Genomic DNA, 22,415 nt, shown 5'->3' with positions numbered 1-22,415 from the left:
CTGTTTGTTATCGGTGCACAGAAATGCAATTGACATTTTATTTTGATTTTATATCCAGCATCTTTGCTAAATTATTATTAATTTTAGTCATTTTTCTGTGGAGATTTTCTGGATATTCCACATGGATAATCATCTGCAAATAATGAAAGTATATTTCTTCCTTTCCAAACTTTATCACTTTTATTTTGTTTTTGTGTTTGTCCTATTGAGATGGCTAGCATTCAAAAATGGTGTTGAATACATTTGATGGTAACTGCTATTCTGGTCTTTAAGCAAATGCTCTTGACATTTTTCCATTGAGCAGGATGTTTGCTTTATGTATTTTTTGTTTTGTTTCTGTACATATTCTACATAATTATTTTAAAAGTTTATTTTTAATCTCAGGAGGTTTCTTTAATGAAAACATACTGAATTTCATCAATGCTGTTTCATGTCAGTGGAGTGACTATAGGTTTTTTTTTTTAATTGTTTTAATAGTGTTTTTTAAAGCTATAAATGTGAATTACATTAGTAACTCAACAATACCAACTCAGGTATTGTTAAACCATTATTGGATTTCTAGGGGAAATTCCCTGTTGTCAACTTGAATTATTTTATCTATACGTTGATGGATTTGATTTGCTAATATCATGTGTAGGCATTTCTCTCCCTGCTCATGAATGAGATTTACCAGTTACTCACCTTTACCCACCAACCATATTGGTTTTGGTATCAAGGCTATGTCAGCCTTATAAACTGAGTTTGCAATTTTCTCTTCTCTGGAAGAGACATTAAATATTTAAATTCTTTCTTCCACAATTATTTATAAAGTGCTCCAATGAATGCATCTGGACTCATTGCTTTTCCTTGTGAAAAGATTTTTAATTATGGTTCTATTTATTGACTTTTTCTCCTTTTCTTTGAGTCAGTTCTGGTAAAGATGTATTTTGAGAAGTACATCAATTCCATCTCAGATTTTTTGTAGCATTAAACTTCATAACATATGCTTATTACCTATTAATTTCTGCAATCTTTGTCCCATTTCCTATTCTTAATCTTGCCTAAATGGACCTTCTCTCTCTCTCTCTCTCTCTCTCTCTCTTTCTTTTAAATTAAGCTTATAAGAATTGTTATCCTTTTTTAGTCTTTTCAGAAAATGAACTTCTGACTTTATTGATATATTTGTCTTTCTTGTGTATTTGTTTTTTATTTACTTTGCTCCTGTTTATTATTTTTTTTTCCTTTTTCATACTTTGGATCTATTCTGCCTTTTGTTTTTTGCTAAATCCTTAAGTTGAATGGCTAGCGCTTTGATTTTCAGCCTTTTTAAAAAAAAAAAAAAAAGCATTTATTACTATACATTCCTCTGTGAGGACTACCAAAGTTTATTAAGTAGTATTTTCATATTATTCATTAACTATTCATGTAGTTGTTATTCATATAACATATAATAGTTATTCATATAAATATTCATCTCAATAGGACAAACACAAAAACAAAATAAAAGTGATAAAGTTTGGAAAGGAAGAAATATACTTTCATTATTTGCAGATGATTATTTTCCATTTTAATATATTCTTAGATCCATGGGTTATTTAGAAATATTTTAAATTTCCAAACATATGATGTTGTCTTATTTATCTTTTTAAATTTCTTTGTAAATTGTTTCTACTGTAGTAATTGACTATAGTTATATGACACTAGTTCTTTGAAATTTGCTGAGGCTACCTTCAGGTTTTATCACAAAATCCTTTTTATAAATATTCAATATGTGCCTTAAAAGAATTTGTACCATCTAGTTGCTGGCTACTATGTTCCATTTCAAGTTTGTTAGTTGTATAAGCTATTGAAATTATCTCTGCCTTTGCTGATTTTTAGCAGTCCATCGCCTTAACCACTCGGCCACCTCGTCACTTCCGTGCCTTTGCTGATTTTTAAAATCTATTTGATCTATTAACTGCTGAACATTGTGTTAAAAATAGATCACTGTGATAACAGATGCGTAAATAATGCCACAGTCTTATGTCACACTTTGCACTGTGTATTCTGAGCTATGTTGCTAAATGTGCTCAAGTTCATAATTTTTAGATCTTTATGGTAAATTAAAGCTCTTATCATTATATAGTGACCTTATTTTTCACCAGTAATTTTTTTTCCTTCAGTTCCCTTTCATATAGAATTTACACACCAAAACCAGCTTTATTTTGTTTTGACTTGCAAACTTTTATTTTCGGTGTATTTTATTATTTTTAAGCCTATTATTTATTTAGAAAGTATGAGCAGGATGAGGGGCAAAGGGAGAGAGAAAGAGAGAATCTCAAGCAGACTCCACACTGAGTGTGAGCCTGATGTGGTACTCGGTCTCACAACCCGGAGATCATGACCTGAGCTGAAATCAAGAGTCAGATGCTCAACTGACTGAACCATCCAGATGCTCCTCATTTCAGTGTATTTTAGAAATGTCTTTCTTTTTTATTTACCCTGAAAATCATTATCATAACTGGAGAACATGTCCTCTGTAACATTTTCTCTGTCTGCTTTCCTAGGTTATTCGTGGTTTATTGATTTAAGTTTATTGGATTTTTTTCTTCTGTCATCTACATTATGCTATTACTATCCTCCAGTGACTGTTTTAATTTTCAGTGCTGTGTTTTCCACTTCTAGAACTTCCATAATGTGTGCATGGTTTCTATTTCTCTAAGATTTTCTTTGTGTTCATTGCTATCATGTTTACCTTTATATCATTGGAAAAAAAGCTTTAAGGGCTACTAGATATAATAGTAGTACTATTAGCTATTTCTTATGAGTCCCTTTCCCTTCTTCTGACCTGCTTCTCCAACCATCTAGAAGGCTAAAAACTTCAGCTAGTGAAGGGGGAGAAGTGAGGCAGAGTGAGAAAGAGAGAAGTGCTCCTATCTAACCTCAAGTTTCTAATTCAAGTTCAAATCCACACTTGCAGTAGGAGAAGCTTTAAATTGGATGTGAAGGTCAAGAGAGGTCTCTCTGAGGGGATGACATTTCACCCAAGACCCAAATGGTTCCTTTAACCTAATACCAAATGTTTGGATTACTACCTTAAGATTTACTTTGGAAATCTTTTCTTTATGTTTCTATTCATCTCCAAACAGCAGTTGCTTTAATCACCTGACAAGCCTATGTTTGCACATGTGTTTTAGGTTGTGGCCCAGGCAGTGTTATTCATGTGTATGAACACAGCTGGAATCTTCATCAGTTACCTGTCAGACCGGGCCCAGCGCCAAGCCTTCCTGGAGACGCGGAGGTGTGTGGAGGCCAGGCTACGCCTGGAGACGGAAAACCAAAGACAGGTACCAATTGGAAAGGCCTACTGTCTGAGTTACATGGAGCTTTTCTCCTCCCCAAACACATCCTGACTTCAAGTGTTTTCTTCATGTTTGTGTCATGGATTCCAGAGTCTAAAATAGCTATGTTAAACTTATAGCTCAAAGCAGGTTGGTCTTATTTGCCATATCCAATTAAATGTTTACAAGAAATAAAAGAATTTGTCATCAAGTGCTTTTCTGACACTTCGACTGACATCTGTGTTTCTGAACAAGGCCATGGTTCCTCAAAGCCATTAACAGTCTCATTTTTGACCCTCCGTTTTTGAAACTGTGAACAGTTACTTGAAATAACTATTTTCATGACATGCCAAATTATAGTAAGCTTATGGAAGAATCTTGTACATGTGTAGTTCCTAATACATCATCCGGATTTTCAGAAGAGATTATAGAACACAGAAAAATTATGGAACATGATACCAATCCTAGGACATGGGACGCAGTAGGGAAACCAATTTGGGTCGGATCAAAGGTCATGGGTTTTCAGTTTGAAGAAACTGAAATAAAGTTTTTTGGATATAAGATGTTATAACTTAAGATGTTGTAAGAATCTTAAAAATAGACTTGGCCCCAAATTATATATTTCCCTAAAATGAAATCAGCTTTCAAAAAAAAAAAATAAAGATTTGCCCCATGAAAATTATCCATATGATATTCAAAATTCATGATTATCTTTGTATCTGAAGGCACTTTTCAAAAAGGAATAGTAGGAATATATAGAAAATTGGTTATGGCATCAACATATAATCTCCTAAATGTATATGCTCTTGGGAATTCTATGTTCAACAGATATATTAGTTCTATCATCCAAGGCTCTCTTAAAAATGTTACATTTATGGATACCCACTTATTTTTAAAGATTTTATTTATTTATTTGACAGAGAAAGAGATGGCAAGAGAGGGAGCACAACCAAGGGGGGGAGGTGGGAAAGGGAGAAGCAGGCTTCCTGGTGAGCAGCAAGTCCAATGCGGGACTCGATCCTAAGACCCTGGGATCATGACCTGAGCTGAAGGCAGATGCTTAACAACTGAGCCACCCAGAGACTCTTGGATAATCACTTGTTATATTAATCTTTATGCAATAATAGTTTGAGAATTTACCAAAAAGTACCACATTGTCTTCATCTTAATTTGATCAAATAATCATAATAATTAAATAATATTATAATATTGTATATAATAAATATTATATTATAAAATTATTATAATTGTAATAATAATAAAATAATAAAATAAAAATTTGAACTAAGTGAAGCAAGATCTGTGTGATCATGAATGAGACAGAGAGGTAGGTGCAACTGGCTGAAACTCAAGTCCCACTGCCATATGTCATTGCCAGGGACACAGAGGAAACTATTGAATTTCCAGATCCTACATGGACTTCACAGGAATCAGAGCTAGGAAATTTCAAAATTAATGTCCACAACAATTATGCTACACTATAATAGATTTATTATAGTTGTCCTGAATATCCCTGTAAAACCATTTAGGAAAATAACTTGAAATCACCTTGTGCAATCAACATGAGTATCTCCCAGGACGAAATGTTGTGTTCATCTGCAAAACAGAGCAGTTGCCAGACGGCACATCATTCTTTCCATGGGACATGTGCCAATTCAGAGAATACTGCTGCATTAATAATTTATTTGACTGTTCTTGATGCCCTAATGCAAAGAGAATGACAGTTGTGGTTGAGATGTCTGGGAAGCTTAGGCTTTTATTTAGTGTTTATGAAACACTGGAGGTCCTGAAAATGATTGCTGTATCATACCCATAAGACTTTTCTTCATCCCGTCCTTCAAGTTGAATGTCTTGGAGTCACTGTGATGTAGTCATTCCACATGATAGAGGGACCTTCCTCTGGCCTTTGTAAGCTTAATTTTTCTGAAGTTGATGGAAAGAGTAAAGAAAGAATACCATACAGAGGGGAGAACAAGTGGCAGCTGGAATGTAGGGAACAGTGGCTAGCGTTCATCCATACCCATCTTACCTCCTGGTTGAGTCACCGAAGCCAGTGAGCTCTCTGCGCTGGTTCTTCATCCATACATGGGGCAAGATCTTTATTTACAGTTTTGTGTTTCCCTCAAGTGAGATAATGTGCATAAATCAATACAAAATTAAAAGTTGGGGGTGCCTCAGTGGCCCAGTTGGTTGAGTGACCAACTCTTCAGAGTCAGCTCAGGTCATGAGCTCAGGGTAGTGAGATCAAGCCCAGCATTGGGTTCGATGCTCAGCACAGAGTCCACTTGGGTTTCTCTCTCCCTCTCCCTCTTCCCCTCCCCTTCTCTCTCTCTCCCTCTCTCAATAATAAAATCTTTTAAAAAGTTTATAAGTCAACCTCATTAAAAGAAAAGACTGTCTTTTGGTGGAATATTCTTTTTTTCTAAATATTCAGCAAAATAAGCTATAGGTTGTTATAACCATGTGCTCACCATTATAATAATGTATTTCTGGTATATTGACCAGGCCCTGCCCCCAGAGGCAGTAGATAAGATAGTTGGCTCGGTATCATTCAAAGCTAAATTTCCTCTCCATTGACATGTGATCTCTGCTTCAGGTCTCTGTTGTCTCTGAGAACTTCCTCAGTGGTAGATAGGAAGAGAAGGCTTTCCAATGAACTGCTCAGGATTTAACATCTTTGGTAAATTAGTTACTGTCTTAGTGAGCTTAAGCAAGCTCTGGGCTTTAGTTTCTCCATCCGTAGCATGGGAATAATAATACCCTTCCTGAAGAGTCACCTTAATGAGAAATACTGTGTGTAGTGCTCTTGTAGCTCAATGAAGAGTTTCTATCAGCATGACTGTGCAGAATGATTTCTATGAGTCATCCAGCAGAGCTCAATCCTAGGAGGACTCCTATGAGAACACATTAGAGATTGGCTTGTCTTACTTGAAACCCCAAGTGAAAGTTACTCATTTGGAGGGAAATCAGGATGGTGATTTGCCTTTGGTTTCCAGCAGCCAGAGCTCAACATTAGGCTCCATATCTGTTAAAATATCATATGTCATTAACAAATCCACCTCCATTTACCTCTTATAAGAGCTAATTATAATACCATAACTTCCAGAAATTCTGTACCTTACAAAGGAGACACTGTAAGGGCCTAAGGGACAGCAGATCCTTTTTCCTTGAGAAATTTTCCCAGAGGAGACTACACTGCGTTTTTTTTCTGTATTTATAAAATACAGAATCAAGAGGTCTTGTTTCACAGAAACATTCAAGTTTTGTGGGCTTTTTCAAGAGCTGGCTTTATCTCATGTTAGGATACAAAGGAAATACTTACATGACTAATTTTATTTAATCATAAATTAATTTATTTGAGGACCTCTTATGTGCCATGAACTTTGCTGGACACTGGGAACTTAACAGTGACTAGCAGTTGGTTCCTGGTCTTCCAGAGTTTACCAGGTATGGAAAGGGATGGTTACACAGATGCCTCTGGCAATAATGCATGGGGCAAACCTTAGACGCAGTCTGATGGGAGCCTGCCTAAAAGAAACGATGCCTCAGTTGATGTGTGAGTAGGATTTAGCTCAGCGGGGAAGCAGTGGAGATTGCCACTTACGTGTCTACTACACAAACATCCCGAATGAGGGGAGAACACAGTTTGTTGGGACAGTTATGAGCACTCCCATGATGACTTCTCCCATCATTCCTCTATTTGCTTATCACTCCATTCATCCATTCATGGTGGGATTACAGAGATAAGTCAGTCTCAGTCTGCACTCTGGAGTGGGCCTGGAGGATGAGTAGAATTTTAACTATTGGAAGAAATAATTAGCAAAAACACTAATGATATGATATATATGATGTAATGAAGGATAGCAACATGGGAAAATAGGAGTTATCGATGTCCCCTAGCAAAGTTATGTTCTTTCTTCAGTGGCATACCACTGCACTCATTTTTCCATTCAGTATATATTTATTGAGTGTTAATATGCACTGACATAGCTCACTGCTGGGGATACCAAAATGAAGAAAATCTGTTGCCCATCTCCTTTCTGCCATAGGGCACTGGACCTCAATCACTGCATTCCTGTTACCCTGTAAGGGTAACTGACCTCTTAAGAGTGACCGATGGCTCATTCCTCTATATAGACTACCAGCAATGCCTGAAAAGCAGCATGGAATAAATGATTATAAAATTACTGAGAATGCAGGGGTGCCTGGGTTAAAGCCTCTGCCTTCGGCTCGGGTCATGGTCACAGGTTCCTGGGATCGAGCCCCACATCAGGCTCTCTGCTCTGCAGGGAGCCTGTTCCCCCCTCCCCCCGCCTTCCTCTCTGCCTACTTGTGATCTCTGTCCGTCAAATTAACAAATAAAAAATCTTTTAAAAAATTACTGAGATTGTCAATATTTAGTAGTGTTTACCAACAATTTTTCCAAAGAAAATTGCCAAGCAGTAGCTAAAGGCTAAGTGGCACCTGAGCCCCCTTGCTTGGCAGGTCCCAAAGTATGATGAGATGTTTGAGGTCCAGGAAAGAGGCGTAGAGGCGTTTTCCTGGGATAACCTGAGGTTGCATGTGTGGGTCCGCAGTCAAGAGCAAGCAGGCAGGTTTCTTCAAACTACGTTTTAGCTTCTTTTTTTTTTTATTTATTTATATTTTATTTATTTATTTATTTTATTAAATTGATTTATTTATTTTCAGAAAAACAGTATTCATTATTTTTTCACCACACCCAGTGCTCCATGTAATCCGTGCCCTCTATAATACCCACCACCTGGTACCCCAACCTCCCACCGCCCCCCCGCCACTTCAAACCCCTCAGATTGTTTTTCAGAGTCCCTGCAGCCTCTTTGGAGAACAGTGTGGAGATTCCTCAAGAAATTAAAAATAGAACTTCCCTATGACCCTGCAATTGCACTCCTGGGTATTTACCCCAAAGATACAGATGTCCTGAAAAGAAGGGCCATCTGTACCCCCAATGTTTATAGCAGCAGTGGTCATGGTCACCAAACTATGGAAAGAACCAAGATGCCTTTCAACGGACGCATGGATAAGGAAGATGTGGTCCATATACACTATGGAGTATTATGCCTCCATCAGAAAGGATGAATACCCAACTTTTGTAGCAACATGGACGGGACTGGAAGAGATTATGCTGAGTGAAATAAGTCAAGCAGAGAGAGTCAATTATCATATGGTTTCACTTATTTGTGGAGCATAACAAATATCATGAGAGACTACGTTTTAGCTTCTTGAAGGTGGCTCTCAACATCTTTCCCTACCATATCCCCTGCCACAATGCCAGACAGAAACTACTGAATTGGTCTGAATGTTGACATGTTTCATCTAGATTGACATCAAGAGATTGAGCACATATTGGTTCTTTCTTTTGGGGAGGCAAGGGTATTGCCTATATTATATATATATATATGGGTATCTGCTTATATTATATTATATTATATTATATTATATTATATTATATTATATTATATATGGTATATGCCTGTATTGTATATATATAATTTTTTGTATTTTTAATATATTTTTATTTATTTATTTTCTTTTTTTTATTATATTCTTTTTTTGATTTAATTTCTTTTCAGCATAACAGAATTCATTGTTTATGCACCACACCCAGTGCTCCATGTAATATGTGCCCCCCATAAAACCCACCACCTGGCTCCCCGAACCTCCCACCCCCTGCCCCTATATAATTTTATTCCCAGTTGTTACCAGCATAGCGCATACTAAAAATGTAGCTGGTCTCTTGGTCTCCAGCTTCTCTCCCTGCAATCTGTTCTTTCCAAAATCCTGGTCTGGTTCAGAGCCAGTATAGGATAGTTGTTAAGAGCCAAACCTTCAGTGTCTGGAAGATCTGGATTCCAATCCTGTTTTCTGTGCTTCCTGGCTATGGTAATATAGGTAAACTACTCCCTCAGGAGACCTTGATTTTGTGGGTGTAAGGTGAGCATGATGATTCTGCCTTCCTCCAAGGGTTGTAGTGAGCGATAAGGATGAAGACTTCTTAGCACAAGGCAGATGATGTACTCAAGCTATATGAGAAGATGCTGTGATGATAATGACATTAATGTCACTCTTGCCTGCAATAAAACCCTTCAGTGGCCACATTCCCTCCCAGATAAAATCTAAACCTCCACACGTGACCCAACAGGCCCTCCACCTTCTATCCCCCATTGCCCCTCACCCCCCGATTTTTCTTCACTCCCTCTCCACTCTTGCAATACCATATGACCATCAGCTCCCTGAACTATGGCCTGGAAAGTCCACCTCCTTCCTAATGTCTTCACCCTGAAAATTCTGCACCAGCATCCCTTCCTCCATGAGGCCTGCTTTTCGTCTTTCCAAGTTGTATGGAAATGCATTGTTTCTGCTTCCAGAATGCCTTAAAGTTAACTCTGTTAGAACCTGTCACAGCTTATGACGTTTCTAGCCTGAGTTTCTCTCTGTCCTCCATGGCCAGTACGGACTGCCCTAAAGGCATTTGCTTTTTCCAATTCATCTGATTCTTTTGGCATTTATCCAGCACAATGGCTGGAATATAAGATCTTTTGATTCATGTCTATTTAACTCATTTATATCGAATTCAAACTTCAGCTCCTGGCCTTACATCTACCTTCATGAGGGTTATGTTGCAATAATTCTCCTATATAAAAGGAAAGGAACTTGTGCTCCTTGTGACCCCCATGAAGAATTGTGGGAGGACGACTCATCCAATTCAGGATATACCAGGACAACCTGAACACATGTCTTACACAGACCTGTTAGGGGAATTTTCCATCTAGAAGCTGAATCTTAGAACATCTATCTTTGGGGAGCTGAATTCTAATTATTATAGTTACTATAATCCCACTTCTCCTCTCAAATGATCTAATGGCCATGCTTATTTAAATATTAAAATAAATTAATTGCTTTTCTATTAGTTTGAGAATTACCGAAACCTGCTTATGGTAATCATGGCATTTCGAGGTGTCTCAGAAGCTCCGGGAGCACTGGAATAAAGTTTCTGATGATGCCATATGTTGCAGCAGCAGGAAGAGTACTGTTAAATGCAGCAGATGTTTTAGCTGTTTTAAAGCAATTCTGTTTAACTTAGACACCTTCATTAGACAACATTGGTGTAAACTAATTTTTAGAACAATAGTTTGGCTGAGTAAGTTTAGTTTCCACTGAGTTCTGAGTTAGTTTGATTCATATTTGTACCCTACAGAATCTAGGGAGTTGTTTTTAAAGTTACAGGTAACTAAGTAAGGCAGCCCCTTGTCATTTGCTCGTTCATTCATTCATTCATTCATTCATTCATCTAAGGTTGACCTGAAAATGGCAGAATCTCAACATATTTGGATTTTCCACTCCAATTTTGCTGTCTTCTTATTATTTTCCAAAAAAGCTCTTAATTCTCCTGTCATCAAGCCATTTTTCCATCTCTTGCATTCAAGACTACCAGTGTACCATCAGCTATGCTCATCCTTATCTGTTATTAATGTATTTCATTGTAACTGTTCTCCAGCATATACTGTAATATTCTTGGTCTCCTAAACATTCTTACTACATTTTTACATTCATCCCTACCTGGTCCAACATTCCTTTCATTCCTAAACTTCATCTATTCTTCAATGTTCAGTTCAAATGTTACTTCCTCCACAAAGACCCTCTCTGTTCTCCCCAGCTGTGACTTCATTGGGGGTGGGCCTGTGTGTGAGCATGCACATTTATTTCTTTCTGGCATTAATCTCTTTCTACATTCTGCTATGCTCTTGATTTGTTTTTCCTTCTACACTGTAAACTCATTGGAGATTGAAGATATGCTTCATTTGTGTGCTTCACAATAACTCTGGATCCTGAAGGGGAGACGCTCAAGCTGGGAAGAAAAGCAGAGACAATGAACATAATCATAAGTGTTGTCATTGTGGTTTCCCAGTAGTCTTTCATGAAAAAATGCTTGTGAATAAATAGACTTGGGATATCCTCTCCTCTTGTGTTATGGTTTCCAGAGTTTTCATCCTCCAAAACCAGGAGTTCAACCTCTCTTTTAAAGTTAACAAGTCCATCTTCCGGATCTCATCCAGCTTCTCCCTCCATTATTCCTTCATATAAATGACTTCAGCCTCAACAGAGTTGTGCCTCAAATTTTAAAAAGTAAATCTCGCTTTGAGGCACCTTCTTAATCGTCTGACTCCTGCAAGTTTCTCTATCTCTATGCTCTTTCGGTCATAGCATCATTTCATTTCTTTTCATGGTTTCACTTTCATTTCCCACAGGTATTTTGGGGATAAAAAGTGAAATGTTATTCCGGTCACCCATTTTCCCCCAATATATAATGCTCTGTAACTCTGTTGTCCAGATCCTGTGATGACAGGAAAATTTTAGAGCTGTGTCATCCAGAAACCACCAGCCACATAAGACCACTGTGTAGCATGCACAGTGTGATTCATGTGACTGAGCAATTGATTCTTAAATTTTAATTTAATTTAGATAAGCATTGAATCACCACTTTTGTCTCTTGTCTCTCTTGTGATTTATCATGACTTCAACCATCACTTCTGGATTGTTCCATGTCAATATCCTAACATCATCTTTTCCAAGCTCCACGTGCTCACCATCAGTATCCTGCCGGGCAGCAGCATCTGCATGTCCCCATGGTGCCACTGGCTCAGCCTGTTCAGGATCATCTCATTCCCCCCCCCCCACCAAAATGTACTTTTTTCTAACATGAAACAGTTGTTTGACCTGATCCTTCCACATCAACTGTGGCACCAATTCATGTTGATGCTGTCTCTGCCATATATGTACTAACTGTCCCTGTATTTCTTTTTCTAATCCTGTTTAAGTCCTCCAACACTGGTTAGCTTTCTAATGGGTGCTAACCACTTTCCAACTGCTGTGACCTTGTCTAGCCACCTGTAGTCACTCCACCCTGAGGTTCCCCTTAAGAGAGAAGTGTCTTTATGATCTATAAAATCAAAGATACTGCAACCATAAGACACTTCATGGAAATGAATGAAGCATGACCCACAGTTTTCTCTCCATCTATTCTTGTCCCTGCCCATCTTGCAGAGAGCAGGATTCCTGTGTAATGTATTTATTTTCCAGGTCCCTTTGTGGGGTGACAGTGTGGGTCCTTGCCTCCAGCAGGAAGCCCACCCCTGCAGGCTGTTCTCCTCCCTACAGTTAGCCCATGGAGGCAGTGAACCCCACAGTGGCCCAGCTGCTTTCGCTCTGGCTGGAGAACTGTAGCCAGTACAGAAAGAAGGCATCGAACCCCATGTTCACTCACTTTGCAGCCAGAGTCCCCACCCCTTTGCCAGTAAGGCCAGTATCTATAATGATTTCTGTGTACCTCCAGGGTCTATTTCTCAGCTAGTTCTTCTAAGTGGTGAGACATGTGACTAATTCACATCTCAGAACTCTACTCCAGGGTAACATTTGTCAGGATCATCATCTTAGTGCCCCATTTTTAAAAAAAGATTTTATTCATTTGAGACAGAGAGAGAAAGAAAGAGCACACAGCAAGAGGGAGGGGAAGAGGGAAAAAGCAGATTTCCTGCTGAGTAGGGAGCCCCACACAGGGCTCCATCTCATTACCTAGGGATCAAGACCCAGGCTGAGGGCAGATGTTTTACTGGTTAAGCCACCTAGGCACCCCTTTTACCCCCATTTTGATTACAAAAGACTGTGCACTAAAGCCAACCATGGATTGCTACTACCCACAGAATACAATCTAATCTCATTTATCCAACATTATAGCCCATCCACTGCCTGGCCCAACCTGACTTTTCAATTGTTTTACTTACTAACTCCATTCTTATACTCCACCCAGACCAGCACACATGCCCCACATTTCTGTGCCTTTGACTTTTTGCTGGATATCCCCTGCTCACCCTCCACATCTGGCCTCTACCCTTCTCTGCTTTCTCAGTGCCTCCAGGCTAACATTTATGAATGTATCAACAAGCTCATTAACTTCTAGCTTCTGATTGGGTTTGACCAATGGGAAGATCAGAATGAAGACTAGAAGATGGGAGGGCAACGAGGTCAATGGTTTTATATCCCCATCATACTGGCCAAACTATGGAATGACAATGGCTGCATTTCTCTACCAAGGGCCACAGCTTCTCTCAGGTTCCCTCTCCTCCATCGCTAGTTCCAGGATTTGTTGGGTTCCATGAGTATTTGTAGATTAACTCTTTCTAGTCTTCAGATGTTTTTCAATCCACTGTTGGATTCCTTAACTCTTCATTAACGCCTCTTTTCTTACCCTTTTTGAGGTACCAGTTGGGTCTTGCTAGGACCCTGAATTACATGTTCCTGTTGCTCCCTTTCCATCAGATGCCCTGCTGCCCTCCCTTACTCTCTGTATATGCGAGGCAGTTTAGTAGAGCTAGAAAGACAAGGAGCCAGAAAAACTGCCCTGCACAACATGGTAACCACCAGCCACATGTGGCTATTGGGCACCTAAAATACACTTCATCTAAACTGAGACATGCTATGAGCATAAAATACACACCAGAGTTTGAAGACAATACCAGAAACAAAAGGAATACAAACTGTCTCCTTAATAACTTTTTAACTATTGGTTACATATCAATTACACATCAAAATAATAGTTGGGTTATGTTTGATAAATAGAATACACTATTGACGTGAGTTTCATCTTTTCCTTTCCACTTTGCACTAGGGATTTTGAAATGTGGCTCACATGATGTTTCCACTGGACAGGGCTGCCCTTGATGCTCCTCCCATTTCCATGATGTGACTGAGCAGGTTGTTGAACTACTTTGTGTATGAACTTTTTCGTCTCTCGATTAGAAACGATAATTTCTGCCCTAACCCATGAGGTTGTTCTAAGAGACAAAAACATAATGCTTGAAAAGTGTTATTTCAACTGCAAAGAACTTTACAAATGTTAGGTCTCTGTCTATGAAAATCCCACCAACACCCCGTCTAGGAAGTGGACGCTCAGATGTCCCCTCTAGGAAGCTCTCTGCTCTTCCCAGTCATGAGCTATGACTGGCATTCAGAGATTTTTAGTTAGCATCCGTTTCTCTTTACACTTTGCCTGGTGTCTTGATTAGCACGGTGATTCCCTCAAAGTGCTAGGAAGATGCTGAGCCGTGAATAGAGACCTAGTGTTAATGGCTTTGACCCTCCTGGAAGAGCTGACTTCACTCACAGGTCTGTGTTTACCCCCTGTGGGTGGAACACCAACTCTTGCATTCCATCTGGCTCCCTTGTTCTTTGTGATCTTTCCAACACATTATTTGCATTTTCTGTCTTGGTGGAAAGAGTGTGAACTCTGTAGAGCAAACTTGGATTCGATCACTAGTTCCAGCTCCATATTTGGGTGACCTTGGGTGGATCAGTTTAACTCTCTGAATTTTGGATCTTTCATCCATCAAAAATAATAATCCATCAAGGTTGCTGTGAGAAAATGAAGCATCTGGGTGAAAGTTGGATGTCACAGTTGGTCCTGGAACTATTGGACCACCTGAGTCATATGCTGAACTTCATAGCAGAACACACTCTGACTCTAGTCACTATAGCTTTTCTTCTTGCAGTTTGTGTTATTATTCACATTTGCCATCCCTAGGCAGCACAGATTTTAAATAATCTCCCTCTTCAAAGAGAGGCCATCACCCTGCACTCATCTGCATACAATTAACATTTCCAAAGGCACTTCAGATGGAAGGAATCAATCACCATCACTGCCCTTAATACCTTTGATCCAGCCTGGAGAAGCTGAGGAGCAGCCAGAGAGCCAAATGAGCCCCTTTTATCTCATAAACCTGTTCAGGGAATTTTGACTAAAGAAAATGGAATTGGAAACCCAATACAGCCCAGCTATAAAATGCTGAAAAGGAGGGCATGCTCTGTTGCCTGGGTATAGTTGAAGGCACATCTCAAAAGAGGTAGGAGAATAGAGCAGGGGAAAAATAAAATAAGTGTTTTAAAAAAACGATTCATGCCTAGAATAGCTTATTTCAGTTGGATTTGAGTAGAGGTCCATTGATGGGAATTCTGCATGCTCTATTTTGCATAAACTGCAGCCAAAAGGGATTGACCATAAAAGAGGACAAATAATTTAAGAATATTTCAGAGCAGTCTGAGCACAGAACCATTCTGGAATTGCATTTGTTTCTAACTGCAAATGTGTTGCCCATACCTAGTTTGAGAGCAATATATTGGAAGGAAACTAAGTATTTACAAAGTGTTCCATTTATTTTTCATAGAAACAAACACTTGCTTTCTTTTCACGCTTATATTTTGTTGTTTGCACTTTATTTAATTTGGTGATAGCAATGGCAAGTACAACTCATATAAACAGATTTGAGAACAAACACTGCTACCTACTCATAGAGACAGGACATAACTGAGGGAGCAGACATGGGTGGTGAATGGCCAGGGGCCAGATAGCTATGACCATTTAGCATGTTGGAAGCCTCCATCAATTGGTCAAGTGGAATTCTACTGTAATGCAATGACATTTTTAAAAAATTATTTTTAAAATATCAAAACAATCCAAACTAATCTTTTAAAAATGTTCAAATCACTCTTGATTAGAGGGCAGAGCTTACAAAGTTGAGATAGGCTGAGAACTCTGGTCTCAAGGCAAGAAGAGACACAGAGACAGAGAGGAGAGACCCCTGGGGCAAGCACCAAGTGCAGAACAAGGTGGAGACTGGGATTGACAGATCTAGGACTCTATTTGGACTTCAGATTGGAGAGATGCACAAGCCAAGGGACGCCAAGGACTGCTGGTAGCCAGCAGAAGCTAGGAGACTGGTATGGGGCGGTCTCTCCCTGAGAGCTCCTGGAAGGAACTAACCTGCCTACACCTTGATGCCAGACTTCTGACCTCCAGAAATGTGAGAGAATAAATTGCTGCTGTTAAGCCACCTAATTTTGTGATGATTAGGAATCCAGTGCCAATTTCCATTGCCTTTAGAATCCAGTCCACTTCTTACCCACTCTCTTCACCTTAAATGTTACCTGGATAGAATTAACAACAACTAGTCCTTATATAGCATTTACTGTGTGTTGGATGCTGTATTATGATGTTCTTTACATATGTAGGTGACCCTTCTTGAACAACACAGTGAGTCCACCTTCTACTCAGAGAAGGAGACCCCGTAAACTGTGGAGCTGCCAGCTTCCAATGAAAGCTCCATGAAGACTCTTGCTGCCAATGGGAAAGCCTGGCCAGGCCAAGGATAGTATTGGGTTTTCAGCAAATTCCCTTTGCTTTTCTCACAGCAAAAGCATCCTGAGTCCTCCCAACTATTCTAAAGGCTCTAACTTCATACATACCAGACCACCATGTGCAACAAACTGATAATGACCTCAGAAGATCATCTTCCAAGGTGTGTGGTCTTCCTCCCAGAACAGCTTTGATCTACTTGAGTTCGATTCCTAATGAGCTTTAACCACAGATTGATCCAGGGGTCATTCAGTATGTTTGGTTGACTTCCTTATTTAGGACTCAGCTATGTCATCAAAATCCAATTAAAATTCCACATTAATTGGTTCTTTCTCAGAGCCTTCCTCAGAGCTTTCCTAATGTTAACACGTGTATTATCCCTATTCAGGTTAGTGCATTAGGGAATATAGACCAAACCCTGAGTTAGATGCCAGGAATAAAATGAGATTTTTTAGATAGAATTTCTCATAATTAACTAGAGTTTGATAAGCTTGGCACTTTCCAGCTTTTAGTTATATGTGGCATATCTTAAATCTTTTCGCTAAAATCCAAGTTTCTTGATCAATGGAAGACTTGTTTTCCCCCCTAATATTTAACCTGGCATTAAACTCTTAGTGACATTGTACCAAATAAATAAAATAATGACTGAATTAAGGAGCATTTCCCATGAAGCCCCTTCCCCAAATATGAGTATTATTGATAAATATTGAGGAGTAATTTCCTTTTCCTCCTTAATCACTTTGATGATAAAATCTTCAGAGGATTTCATTTATAACAGAAGGTGTTCCTGCTCAGCTTTCTTCTCCATCAGCTCCTTTTCTTCCCATTGTCCAGGAGTCTACAATTTAACTCAGTGGAAGCCATCTCTTCTATTAATCACTGGAATGTAAATACTTCATCTCACATGTCTTGACTCTCCAAAGCTCAAAGAATTTCATTTTTCATGTCTATTATCCTGATATCTCTTTGAAACACATAAGAGGCAGGTAGTGCCCTCTTCCAACTTTTATCCTAATGCCATTAATATTTCATTACCGTCATTTTTAGTCTCCGAGTCAAGTAGACTGCAAGCACAGTGAGGGCAGAAGTGAAGGTCATCCCTTGCTTTGCTCAGCACATGCGTGAATGAGTAGCAGATGATATTCCACAATAGATTATTATAACAGGTGGAAATGCTGCTGACAGGAGTCAGCCCCGCATGGTCCATTGCACCCTGGTGGATAGAACTTACTCACTAATAAATCAAGATGCCTGAATTTGTATCTAGGGACTGCCACTTGCTCCCTCCATGCCCTTGGGACAAGCACCGGACTTCTCTAAGCCTCAATAAGAAATGTGTCTTACTGTGTGGATGCCTCATGAGTTGTTGTGAGGTTGAAATGAGATGAATCATGGACAGAGCTTGACCTACAGTCTAAGTGTCTGGTAAGATCTGTTGTCAGCAGAGGGGTTGTCATTGTACTGGTTACTCTTTTGAAGCATTTGTTTTAATCATAAAGTAATACATTGTACAGAAAATGAAATCTTTGGACTACCCCAGGCTGAACTGATTTTAAGTAAGTAGAGGGAGAGACACACTGAGGTGCTGGCAGTGTGAAAAGATAAGGAAATCAAAGGCAGGCAATTGATTTACACTTTATGTTGAAAGGAGTAGCTTAGGTTTGCCCTGAGTTCAAGGGAACTAATGAGTGAGAGTTGCATGTAATGTAACCTTACTGATGATGATAATTTCTGGTTTTTGAAATATAAATGAGGAAGGTTTAATTGTTTTCTTTTTCTTCCATAAGCAGCAAATTGGCATAAGCTCATAATTAAACACTGGGGTAAAAGTAAAAATTCAGCCCCTCAGCCAGTTGGTTTTATAGGCTTGGAGGAGTGGGTCACAGAGACCACATGCTCACACCTGATCTGAACAATTTCTCCAGGCAGTTTGTGGAGGTAGCCGCTGAGGGCCCACCTACCACACTGCCCCTGCTGTGGCCTCCAGCCTCTGACTCGGTTTCTTTTTTGGATCTCAGGTATCGACAGCCATGCTTTCTGAGATGCAACAGAAGTGGGAAATGCAGTTTGGATCCTGCATTAAAGCATAGGTTGCCTCAAATTGATTACTTCTCCGAGCCTTCATTTCTTCACCTGTAAAATCCTTTTGAAATTTGTACCTGGGGTTCCTGGGTGACTCAGTCTGTTCAGCGGCCAACTCTTGATCTTGGCTCAGATCATGGTCTTGGCGCCCTGGGATGGAGTCCTGTGCCTGGCTCCACGCTCAGCAGGGAGTCTGGTTGAGACTCTCCCTATCCCTCTGCCCCTCACCCATGTATTCTCTCGCTCTCTCTCCCTCTCTCTCTCTTAAATAAATCCTTAAAAAATAATTCCTACCTCACTGGATTCTTGTGACCCTTAACTGAGCTAGTACACACGAAGGTAAGTTTTTAACTAAAACCACATTTCAGATGTAAGTGACTAGTTCTTCATTTTTAAATATTGTCTTTGAGGAGGATATACAATCTCTTGATAAGGCTGCATGCAAGAAGCTACTTCGTTAAGTTTTAACTAATGTTTTAACCTCCCAATTAGACTTACTCCAATTACAATCACATATATGATGTTCTGGATAAATGTGAAAAGCTCTGTTCAATATCAAGATAAATCATAAAGGCAATGTTTTAAAAAAATGTCCATGGATGAGTATATAACTCTTGAAAATTAATTAAATAGATCCCAGAAAAATAACAATTGAATTAGAAACCAAGAACTCTCTGTGTTGGAGTCCCATCATTTGGGCTTTGGTACAAATGTATCCTTAAGTAGGTTGCCTTCTCTGAGTGATGTGGACCGTCTCCACGCTACCCAGATCAGGTCTATCATATCACATCAGCCAGGTTTATTTTCTCTGTGTAACTTAAAAATGATCTGAAATTACATTGTGCATATATATACTTACTTGGTTATTGTAGATCTCCCAATTAGGATGTAATTTGGTAACTTCTTAGTCTTGTTCTACATCATATCTCCCAAATGTCACAAGATGTTTATGGGATGAATGACTGTTTTCTGGGAAAAGAAGAAAAAAAGAATTCACTGTGTTGGAAACAGTATTTACATAGCCTAGGAAGCATGAACAGTGGCAGAGTTATAGGCAGGTGTATCAACTGCATATCAACACTGGCATTGGGCAATAATTATTGGTTGTATCTGTCCTCATGCAGCCACAGGATGGGCAGGGTGGTGCTCCAAGGCGTTGGCACCTTTCACCATTTATAATAATAGAAATTTGGTTATTGAACATGAAAGATTGTTTGCTTGCTATGGTGATGTTTATGCTGTTTTTTTTTTTAATTTAATTTTATTTTTTCAGCGTTCCAAGATTCATTGTTTATTTTTTTAATTTAATTTTATTTTTTTCAGTATTCCAAGATTCATTGTTTAAGCGCCACACCCAGTGCTCTATGCAATACATGTCCTCCTTAATACTCATCACCAGGTCCACCTAACCCCACACCTCTCTCCCCTCCAAAACCTTCAGTTTGTTTCTCAGTTCCATAGTCTCTCATTCTTCATCTCCCCCTCCGATTTCCCCTAATTCACTTTTCCTTTCCTTTTCCTAATGTCCTCTGTGTTATTCCTTATGCTCCACAAGAAAGTGAAACCGTATGGTAATTGACTCTCTCTGCTTGACTTATTTCACTCAGCATAATCTCCTCCAGCCCTGTCCATGTTGATACAAAAGTTGGGTATTCATCCTTTCTGATGGAGACATAATATTCCATTGCATATATGGACCATATCTTCTTTATCCATTTGTCTGTTGAAGGGCATTTTGACTCTTTCCACAGTTTGGCGACCGTGGCCATTGCTGCTATGAACATTGGGATACAGATGGCCCTTCTTTTCACTACATCTGTATCTTTGGGGTAAATACCCAGTAGTGCAATTGCAGGGTCATAGGGAAGCTCTATTTTTAATTTCTTAAGGCATCTCCACACTGTTTTCTAAAGTGGCTGCACCAACTTGCATTCCCACCAACAGTGTAAGAGGGTTCCCCTTTCTCCACATCCTCTCCAAAACTTTTTTTTTTACTGTCTTACTAATTCTGGCCATTCTAACAGGTATAAGGTGGTATCTCAATGTGATTTTGACCTGAATCTCCCTGATGGCTAATGATGATGAACATTTTTTCATGTGTCTGTTAGCCATTTGTATGTCTTCTTTGGAGAAGTGTATGTTCATGTCTTCTGCCCATTTTTTGATGTGATTATCTGTTTTTGAGAGTTGATTTTGGGGAGTTCTTTATAGATCTTGGATATCAGGCCTTTGTAGTGTCATTTGCTTCTCCCATTCCATGGGTTCCCTCTTAATGAAATTTAAGCTTCAGGACCTTTCCCTTAGAAGGTCCTTCCAAGGCCCTTTAAAGGGCCCTAGCCAGTGTGTACTGATTTTTTTGTGATTTTTTTAAAGACTGTATGTATTTAATTATTTATTTATTTGAGAGAGAGAGAGTGAAAGAGCACAAGGAGGGGGAGTGGCAGAGGGAGAAGAAGTCTCCCCTCTGAGCAGGGATTCTAATGGATCCTAGGACCATGGGAACATGACCTGAGCCAAAGGCAGACACCTAATGGAGTAAGCCACCCAGGGACCCCTTGCAATATTTTTCTTAAAGAGGATCCCTCCAAAGTATTTAAGTCTAATGACCCACAAACCTGGATTGCGCCACTGTCCTTGACCCCATGGAGTGGGTGGAATATTCTCTCCCACACTATACTTTTAGGACCTAAGCCTTTCCCTTGTAAACACCCAAGTGTTTTACTGTCCCAGAATACTGGCAGAATACTGAGTTCTGCCAATTCTGTCAAATATTTACAGGGGGAAAAAACTTACAGTGTGGAGGTCTTTTCCACACTAAGATCTGCAGTTGTCCAAAAGAGGTGTCTGTTTAGCAAATTGAAGCAATACTTGGTAGCTTTTGTAACATTGCTCCTCATCACCAATGAGGATGCTGTGATAACAGATTTTGATGGTTGGTCAAAATGGTTGGTCATGGAATTTATCAGACCTGACCATGGTTGGTCATGAATTTATCAGAATCAAGAGAAATATAGCAGCGAGTGCTCCAAACGCAAATCTATCTGTGACTTTTGATTTTTCCTTTGCTGGAATTTCAACCAGAAATTTATTTCTGGGAAAATTCCTACAGTATTTATGGACAATTTCATTGCTGTGTGGATGGTGGAGTCAGACACGCCTGGGTTTGAATCCTAACTTCGAACCTCAGTAGCTGTGTAAACTTCCATAGAAAATGTACCTTGATGTGCCTCAGTTTCCTTTTCTGTTAAACTGTAATAATCTGATGTATCTCACTATGGTGAGGCTTACTTGAAGTGAATGTGGTGTGACTGAGGAATAGGCACCACAGGTCCCCGCTTCCCCTCCCCCATGTCATGATTCAGGGTCCAAAGTGTGCCCTTCTTGTTTCCATGACAGAGCTTATTGAGTTGAGTCATCACAAATCCCATATCTTGGATTCCCTACAGGCTGTGTGTTCTTTGGGACCAGAGTCCGATTCAGCTCCCAAGAACACACTCCAAGGAAATAAAATTGAAGTTTATCAAGGAAAATCAAATTAAATAGTTAAACGGAGCCAAATATGCATGTTTAGGGGATATGTAATGGAACAGGAGAGATATGTGATATGACATTTGCAAAAAATGTAGTCAGGAGGACTTCCAGGGTGTATGTAATTTCTCCTGGCCTGAAGAATTTTAGAAAAGATTGCTGTGTATTGATGACATTATAAAGCCCCTTCCTGCTGCACCTCCTGCCGTGGTTACACATGAGGACTTTTCATATCCATTGGCCTTAGAGGAGGGTTAAATCCTCTCTCAGGACATGTTCCTCTCCTAGACCTGGTGGACCAG

At 39.4% G+C, this 22,415-nt stretch overlaps 1 protein-coding gene across 3 annotated transcripts in view; it reads left to right on the top strand.

Moving 5' to 3' along the window:
* Positions 1 to 22,415, top strand: part of ADCY8 (adenylate cyclase 8) — a 221,171-nt gene that overhangs the window by 42,988 nt on the left and 155,768 nt on the right. For all 3 annotated transcript variants that reach the window (XM_004743568.3, XM_004743567.3, XM_004743566.3), the window contains exon 2: positions 3,156 to 3,305. In XM_004743568.3, coding sequence (XP_004743625.1) covers positions 3,156 to 3,305 — 150 coding nt within the window. The remainder of the gene's footprint in view (positions 1 to 3,155; positions 3,306 to 22,415) is intronic.

The sequence above is a fragment of the Mustela putorius genome, unplaced genomic scaffold (genome assembly GCF_011764305.1).
Source record: "Mustela putorius furo isolate JIRA1106 unplaced genomic scaffold, ASM1176430v1.1 tig00000228_pilon_pilon_pilon, whole genome shotgun sequence".
NCBI lineage: Eukaryota > Metazoa > Chordata > Mammalia > Carnivora > Mustelidae > Mustela > Mustela putorius.
Note: the sequence above shows the minus strand (reverse complement) of the source record. Positions and strands in the feature narration are given on the sequence as shown.